Genomic DNA, 8,382 nt, shown 5'->3' on the forward strand with positions numbered 1-8,382 from the left:
GGTCTCAGTGCCCTGGCGAGCTCTTCTCCCGGGCGGCCCGGCTGTGGTTGGTGAGCAGCAGGCCCTCACGCTGGGCGTGCTCGAGGATGGCAGTGTAGCAGAAATAATACTGCTCGGGGGTCTGGATGCTGAAGGCGCGCTGGGTCCGCATGCGCAGCACCGTCTGGTAGATGTTCAGAGTGCCCACGTCCTGCAGCTGCGACAGGCAGATGTCCAGCGCACAGAAGGTACCTAGGGACAACGATGGGGATGGCATCAGGCAGCAAATGGCACCATCGCTGCTCCTTGTGAGAGCTGGAGTGGTGGGGCTTAGCCCCCCACCAATCTCCCACAGGCATCTGGGGACTTTTCCCAGGTCTGATAGTTGTGGGAAGTCCGGAGGACACGTGTCTCAGGTCAACCAGCTTGCAAACACACAGTGGGTCCCCGGGATGGAAATGCCCCAGAGAAGCTGGGCTTGTCACCCCACCACCCCCAAACCTCCTCCCTGCCCATTACCTGTCCTGCCAATGCCAGCGCTGCAGTGCACCACGACTGGGGGTCCCCCAGGGTGACCCTTGAAGCGAGGTCCCAGGGCGCTGACAGCCACCCTCTGCTGCTGCTTCACGGCCCCCAAAAAGTCGATGAGAGTGGCGGCGGAAGAGGGGACGCCATAATCTGGCCAGCTCAGGTACTGGAAGTGGGACACCAGCCGCCGCTCCCTGGTCTGGGAAAAGCAGAGGGGTTAGACCCTCTTTCGTCCTCTGACCCCTGGTGCCCCCATGCCATTCCCCCACCAGGCAGCTGTGGCCACGCACCTCTGAGCTGTGGATCTCCAGGATGGTTTTCTTGTAATGGTTGAGGTTTTCTACACCCAGGTTGGTGATGGTGAGGGCCCCAAAGCACACCTGCAAATCCTTCTCCAGGGGCCAGTACTGGCCACACTTCCTCCTGCCTCCTTCCTCCAGCCTGGGAGCAGGACAAGGACAGGCAGGTAATGTCCTCCTTGCCCTGCCTGGGACATCTCCCATGCCACCCAGCCTTGGTCCTTTGGGGATCCCGCAGGGACCAGTCTGTCCTTGACCCAATGTTCCCCCTCTGTGGGGCTCTGGCTGGCACCACTGCTGCAGGATCACTGCACCAAGCCCAAAATGCTCATTTTGCACAGAAAAAGAGGGCTGTGTCCCTCCATGAGCGCTCACCGGGTTGTCATCACGATCACCAGGACGTTCTGCTCCCACACCATGCGCCAGAAGTCACCATAGGTGTTTTCCAGAGGCCCTGTAGGGACAACCCAGACATCAGTCCAAAACCTCATGGATTTGGGCAACCCCTTTCCCAGCTGCATTCACCAGGCCCCCATCACCTCCACAGGGAACCTCAGCCCCTTCCTGTAGTGGCTGACCCCAGTGTGGATCCACGAACACCACCCGGAGTTGTCACTGCCTGCTGCCCCCAGCACCAAGTCCCTATGGCTCAGCGCTGATCCCGCCTCTCTGCTCATCCCTGGGCAGATGGGGAAAATCCAGACTGGGATAGGGGCAGGGAGAGGGCTGCTATCGTGGATGAAGATGGATTCCCTTGCTCTCTCCCAGGAAAAACTTCAGTCCACTAGCTGGAGACTGGGAAGGGAATAAATACACCCAGGGAGGAGTAAATACACCCTGAGAGAAGGAGGACCTGCTGGGCAGTGCCCTGCTCCCTATGCCAGTGGCTGACACTGGGCAGAGAGGTGGAACCCATGGGTGCATCAGGAGCAGAACAACCCCTTGTTGGCTCAGCCATACCCTGAGTGCCAATGTAAGCGTTCCTCTGCTTGTAGCCATCCATGAAGCTCGCGTTGATGTAGTCAGTCAGCTGCAGGGAGAAAAGCACGGATGAAGTAAGGCCTCCAGAACCCCGTGTCTGGGACAGCTGCGCCAGCTTTGCACAGGACTGTGAGTTTCCATCCTGGGCTGGCTCACCTCCGGGCGGCTGTACGGCTTCGCCAGCTTGACACGGGTTTGGTCCAGGCAGGGCACGTCCCCGTACCGGTTCTTGTCCTGGTTGTAGGGTGCCCTGGGAGGCGGAGCAGAGGGAAGCAGGGATGTATTCCAGGCAAGGCAAAGGCAGCACTCCTCCCTCTGTGCAAGCCTCTGGGGCCCATAGCCTGGGCTCTGCTGCCATCACCTGGCCAAAGCCTCGGGAAGCAGAGCCCCGGCCAGGTCCCGCTCCCTGCTGTCCTCTGCAGCTCCTTTCTATCCCCACAGGCTGCAGGACTCACAAAGGGGGCTCACGCCATCCCTAGGCCGGGGTTCTCTGTTGCTAACCCCAAGCACCACACGCTGAAGAGGCCGATGGACCACCATCCAGCAGCGGAAGCGTGGGGAGGGGGAGCACCCAGCTTTTTGGGGCCAGAGGGGCACCTGGCTCCCTCCCACTGACTCACAAAGAGCAGACGAAGGTGCCGGCCGGGCTCCTGCGCCGAATGTCTTCGTACTCCTCGTAGATGCCACGTTTCTGCTTGTGGCTGACGTGATCCAGCAGCTCCTGGAGGGTGACGGACTTGGGCCCGGGGACATGGACGGAGCCATTATCTTTGGGGGCCGCCAGCGGCACCAGGATGAGCTCGTCCAGGGGGTCGGGGTGCCCGTTCTGCTGGGGCAGGAACCGGCAATTCCAGCTCAGGGGGTCCAGTTTGAGGGACCCTCCAAGGTACTCGGGGAGGCATTCCCGGGGAAGGTGTTCCTTCAGCTCTGACATCTTCACCATCTGCACCTGTGAGGGGAAGAGGAAAGGCAGGGGTGGCTCCAAGAAGGCTGGAGAGGATTCAGTGGGGATGGGGACAGGGAGGCCAAAGGTCTGGTGCTCAGCAGCTTCCAGCAGATGGGGCTGAACGGCACAAACTGCTTCCACCACCCTGTCCCAAAGGGAAAGCAGCCTCAGCCCTGCCCACCGAGGGTCCTGTGCCAGGAGAGTCCTGTGCCAGGAGGGTCCCCACTCACCCGCTCCCGCAGCTTCTCCTTCAGCAGCAGGCTGATGATGGAGTAGGGCACGCGGAACCACATGGGTGCTCCCACAATGAAAACCTTCTTGAGCCGAGCTGGGAAGGCACCCTGTGGGCATGAGGAGGGGGTCAGATCCACTCTGCTGTGGCAGGGGACATATCCCAGCAGAGGTGACAAGCAGCAAAGGGACCCCATGATGGCAATGCTCCATCTGAAGCGTGCCTTGCACGCTCACAGCTGTGCTTGTTTTTATGAGTCGATAATGAAACAAATTACTTCCTTGGAATTAGGTAGGCAGAGGGTTTGGCTCCGTGGGGGAGAGGTGAAGACGGGAACTGGGATTATGCAAAGAACACACCCAGGCCAGTATTTACTGTTACTGCTTTTTTTTCCGGAGAAGGGAGGAGGCACCAAATGCCAGCACGATTAAAAAATAATTTGCATCTGTTTTCCCAAAAAAACTGCCAGCAGCTGTGAGAGGAATCCAGCCTGGGGACAGCTGATCCCTCCCGCCCGCGCGACACCGCAGCCACAGCCGGGTCCAGCCTGGCGAGCTGCCAGCATCTTCCCGAGGTCCTGCGGGGCTGGAGCTGGTGCTCCTCGGCTGAGACGTGGTCAGTGTGGTCTGGGGTGAAAATTGATGCCAAAACCACAGAACTTTGGGTTCTTGGTGAGCAAGTGGCCCACACACTGTCCCCAGACAGCAGTTAACCCCCAGGCACCACCTTGAGCAGATTGAGGATCTTCTTGCTGAGGTCCAGCTCGAAGTTGGTGTACTGTGACCCTGCCATGTCATAGATGAACACCAGCCCATTCCTTTGCGTCTCAAAGCTGAGAGGGAGAAAAGAACAATGTCAACCCCACAACATGCGACCACTTGGCTCATGCATCAGCAGCTCTGCCCCACACTGATTCCCAAAAATCCCTTCCCATGCTTCCAGAAGGACTCACAGACCCAAACCTTGCTTCTGCACTTCCCAGCTGCTCCACCACCTCTTCCTACAACCCTCATTTAAGCCTGACTCGAGCCTTAAGCCTGCCTCAGCAGCATCACCCGTGATGGGTAAGGTCAAAACCAGAAAGAACCCAGCAGGATAAATGGCAGGAGAATGTCCCGGGTTTATATTTTTGGCAGGGCTCATGTTACGTCTGGCTGATGGTGGGGCTGCCTCCTCCCCAGCCAAAGCCTGCAGGAATCTGGGGCTTTGCTAAACTGAACCCAGGGCGTGGACAGGGCAAAGCTGCAAAATGCCTGGTTCAGGGCTTGGGGGATTTTGTCCCCCTGCTGACCAACCCCATAAGGAGGACAGGTTGAGATTCAAAGCAGGGAATTTCAAGCCATGGGGACCAGTGACCTCCCTGGGAGGGAAGGGGCTCCCTGGGAACCCTACAGTGTGAGACAGGGCACCTCTGCAGAGGCAGGCTCACCTCTCCACAGCTCGGTCCAGCAAGTAGAAGAGTGCCTGGAGCACCACATGCTGCACACTCTTGCTGGGGTGGTGCAGCTTGGCTGTGAACAGGGCGATGGAGGCTCCTGAGGGGTCCCGCACGCTCTGCCGAGGGAACAGGGTCAGGCTCCCGCAGCACCCATGCGGAGCAGAGCTGGGATAAGCCACCCAGCTGGGATAACTCACGGGGGGAACACTCCACCTACCAGAATGGTGAACTTCCCGCTGAGCAGCTCTGAGCGCAATGGCTCCTCATGCGGCTTCAGCTTCACAATTCCCTCCTTCAGCCGTGTCTCCTGCGGGCAGGGAGGGGAGTGACAGGGGGCACAGGCATGGCCCACCTCTGCTCCATGGGGCACCCAGCCATCCGAGGGCATCTCTCCTCCATGGGATCATTTTCCAGCACACCCCCCAGGTAACAGGTAGAGCAGCTTTGCAACACCAGGTTGGAAAAGGCATGCATGGATCTATCTCCTTAATATATAGGGAAATGCTCTGTGGGCAGCACACACCAGCCAGGAGGGCACCCCATGAGCTGCTCCAGAGGAGGGGAAAGGATTGGGATCAACGAGATCTCCATGGCGACCCGCCTTGGCTGAAAAAGGATTTTCCAGCTGGATAAAACTTGTAAGGGAGAGAGAAAAAGAAAAAAGAGCAGGGGGAGGGTGGTCCTAGGGAGCAGGGATATCCCGCAGAGCAGGAAGCCCTTTGGCTGGGGGGTTCCGGCCCCCTCACTTACCCGGTAGGAGTGGAAGAGCTCAATGGCCCGCAGGACGTCGAACTTGCGGGCCATGAGGAACTTGACAGCCACATTCCAGGAGAGCGGGGACACATTGTACTGGCCTGTCCACTTGTTGATCTCCTCCAGGAACTGCTTGGTTGCCTGTGGGAGAGATCAGGGGTGTGTGGTGAGACAGGGTGAGAGGAAGAGGAGGAGGAGGAGGACTGCCCGAGGAACATCCCTGGTCATTGTTGAAGCTACAGTCCTCAACAGACAAGGCAGCCTCTCGGGGTGAAGCAGGAAGCTCCACTACAAAAGGGGTAAGGGCAGCGGCGATGGAGACGGCAGAAATGCCACATGGGGAAGGGAGCAAGGGGTGGGAAAAACGGAAGCTGGGGGACACCTATGGAAGGGAGAAGGGGAACAAAAGGAGAATTTTACAGGCAACAAACTACTATTCAGACACAGCATCCCCAGCACAGCCCCATCAGCTGGCAGCGGCCTCTGGGGGCTGCAGCTCCACCATGGAGCAGCGAACTTGGCTGTGGGAACACAGGCAATGAACATGGAGGCCTGATTCTTCGACCTGCTATAGCTCACGGATCAGCTCGCCCAGTAACACCAGTTTCACACATACATGGAAGACCAGGAGGGTCCCAGGACACAGCTTTGCCTTCTGCTGCGGATTGATCCCCTGTCCCACACAGGAACCCCAAGAGAGACGGGGCAGCGCAGCCCAGCCTTCCACCACATCCTGCTCAAAGGATGCAGGCAGGATGGAGGGAGACACCAGAATGCCTTGCTCCCACCCAGGCACACGGCAAAATGAAACAGCTTCCATCCTCCCTAGAGTGGAGGATGGCAATGCTGTCCGAGGAGGAGGAGGGACAGGGAGTGATGAAGGCTGGCTCTGGGAGCAGGGAGCACAGGCAGGCGGCGGTGTAGGATGTCAGGCAGCGGCACGAAGTTACTGGGAGCTATTCAGAGTTACTGGGAGCTACTGAGCCAGAAAAGCTTGTCGGTGTTAATGACTTCCGACAGGAGGAAGCGAAGGGCCGGGGTTTATCGGTGGTGTGAGGCTCGCCAGGGACATCGAGCCCCTCTCACGGGATGAGCCAAAGGAGCCCGGCTCATCCCAGGGGTCTCTCTCCCAGTGCACTGCAGCCAGGAGCTCTCTAACTTGGTCCCAGAGTCGCAGAAAGCAGCCAGACAAGCACCACAGGAAAATAAATGGAGCAATACAGGAACCGTCTTCAGCCTTAACACAGCACACATCCACACATATAGGAATATATCCTATCCATAAACATATCCTATCCAGTATATCCTGGGCACACCTCCACTATGCCAGGGCATACCCCGAGGTGCCCAAAATCCAGGGCTGCAGATGCAAACCCAAAATAACAGTGAAGATAATCCTTCCCCAGCACATGCAGGATGGTCCACATACGGGAGTGAACACCAGGCACAACTCCCACTGCCCTCAGACAGTGACCAGAGCCGACACCACAGCCTGAGATGGCAACGATACCCTAGGATGGGAAGGGCGTTCCCAGATGATGGGAAGAGGAGCCTAAAGGGCATGATGGCAATGAGGAGAGGATGAAACCTGTGGCTCAGGTCTCCTTCCTCAACATCTAACCCGTCACACTTCACGCAATCCTATTTCCAGCATCCGTCACGAGGGATGACTGGCTTTTTGCAAGGGGAAGGCTCACAAGAACAAGCGCTGGCTTTGCAGGCAGCTCAGCCATGAATTCCAGCTTTCCCTGGGAATAAAACCAAATTCCAAACTTACCAGTGCCACCATTCAACAGCAGGGAGCCAGGTGTTGCGGGGCTGAGCATCAATGCCAGCCATAGCTCTGCCCACTTCGTGCACTCCACCGGGTCTCATCATCATTATTCTTAGCCCCAATTCCACATGGATTTATACAGGTGTCAATCCCAGCGGAGCAGGGATTGCTCCACGTGCCGAAAACAAAGCCCGTGACCCAGAGCTGCAGCAAGAAGCCCTGTTTCGGCAGCACTGTGAGCAAAATTGTCCGTGGCCAGGCATTTGGAACAATGCTGGTCTTTGGAGTGCTGGCGTCATCCACGTCCCCGCTCTGCTGGAGCAGGGTGGTGACAAATCCACCGCTGTCGGAATCCGGGGGCTCTTCCAGCCCTCCTCCCCCAGGCAGCAAACCTACCCTCCTTCTTCAGTGTGGGGAAGTGGGGGATAAATCTGAGAAAATTGCAGCTGGGCTGAAAACCCTCAAGGAAAATTGGTTTGGCTCCTCGGGGATAGGCGAGGGAGGGAACTGCAGAGAGCCAGCAGAAGAGATGTCCCAAGGCTGGCCTAAGAGGAGAAGGGTGAATTTTCTCCTGGCTTGCTGTCGGTAACAGGGGAGAGCGGAGGAAATCTTGATGGTCCCGACAAGCATGAAGGGGTGGCAGGAAGGGCATGTTCCAGCCCAAACCACCACTTACCCACAAAAAGAAGGAAACTTCCATTATTTTGGCTTCCAAACCACCAAGAGCAGCACCAAAGGCAGCCTTCTCCACACCAGGCTGATGACCCAAACCTGGAGCCATTACTGCAAACATCTCTTCACCTTCTCCGTCCAATATTCCCACACAAACCAAACATCTCAGATCTCCCTCCTGGGACGCTGCTCCCACTGCAAACCAGCCTTCCCTGTCACTGCAGGCTCTCCAAAAACCCTCCTTCTGGAAGCTTTGCCTCCTCCATGACACAGGAAAAATGCAAATCTCAGGCACCTGTGGGGACAGAGGGCAAAAACACTCCCCATTCCTTGAGATTTTATCACCCTGGAGAGAGCAGTACTGCTCCCAGGAGGAAAAAAGCCCGGTAGCTCTGCATTTGCTGAGCAGCAGCGCAGGCTGCAGGAGGGACTCTTGTATGGAGGTTTTGAGAACACGGCATCTCCGTCCCAACCCTCCCAAACCTTCCTGTAGAAACGAAGCATTTTTAAAGGAGAAAACCAACCAGCCAACCAACGGGAAAACCGACCATTTTGGAACGAAAACAGGACCTTTTGCCTTCGCACTGCCGTCCTCAGCGCCACCAAGGTGGCCAATGTGACAGCCCGAGGGGGCAGAGGGAGCCCGGCAGCTTGCCCAGTCCCGCTCCCAGGCTCCACATCCCCATCCAGAGGGAAGCCCAGCGGCCGCGAGTGGGCAAGCCTGGGGAAGAGGACAAAGGAGGGGACAGGCAGGGGTTGCTCCGGCCACCCCAGGCGCCC

General features: G+C 57.8%; 2 protein-coding genes across 3 annotated transcripts in view; both read right to left on the reverse strand.

Moving 5' to 3' along the window:
* Positions 1-4: 4 nt before the first annotated feature.
* On the reverse strand, positions 5-8,243 carry PTPN9 (protein tyrosine phosphatase, non-receptor type 9). 2 transcript variants are annotated; one of them, XM_017745188.1, is made up of 13 exons: positions 7,607-8,243; positions 5,154-5,297; positions 4,621-4,710; positions 4,395-4,519; positions 3,692-3,797; positions 2,964-3,074; positions 2,408-2,736; positions 1,944-2,037; positions 1,767-1,836; positions 1,182-1,260; positions 798-948; positions 499-706; positions 5-231 (listed from the first exon to the last, which is right to left on the reverse strand). In XM_017745188.1, exons 1-13 carry the CDS (start codon positions 7,721-7,723, stop codon positions 5-7), a joined length of 1,851 nt encoding a protein of 616 aa, XP_017600677.1. In that variant the 5' UTR covers positions 7,724-8,243. The 2 variants fall into 2 exon arrangements, with proteins under 2 accessions (XP_017600677.1, XP_017600678.1); XM_017745189.1 differs by having other exon boundaries at positions 6,934-8,242.
* SNUPN (snurportin 1) overlaps positions 3,996-8,382 on the reverse strand; it is a 15,705-nt gene continuing 11,318 nt past the window's right edge. The window contains exon 6 of the mRNA XM_017745191.1: positions 3,996-4,006. The gene's annotated coding sequence lies outside the window, so the exon portion shown is untranslated. The remainder of the gene's footprint in view (positions 4,007-8,382) is intronic.

Source organism: Corvus brachyrhynchos, unplaced genomic scaffold, assembly GCF_000691975.1.
Source record: "Corvus brachyrhynchos isolate BGI_N302 unplaced genomic scaffold, ASM69197v1 scaffold309, whole genome shotgun sequence".
Taxonomy (NCBI): domain Eukaryota; kingdom Metazoa; phylum Chordata; class Aves; order Passeriformes; family Corvidae; genus Corvus; species Corvus brachyrhynchos.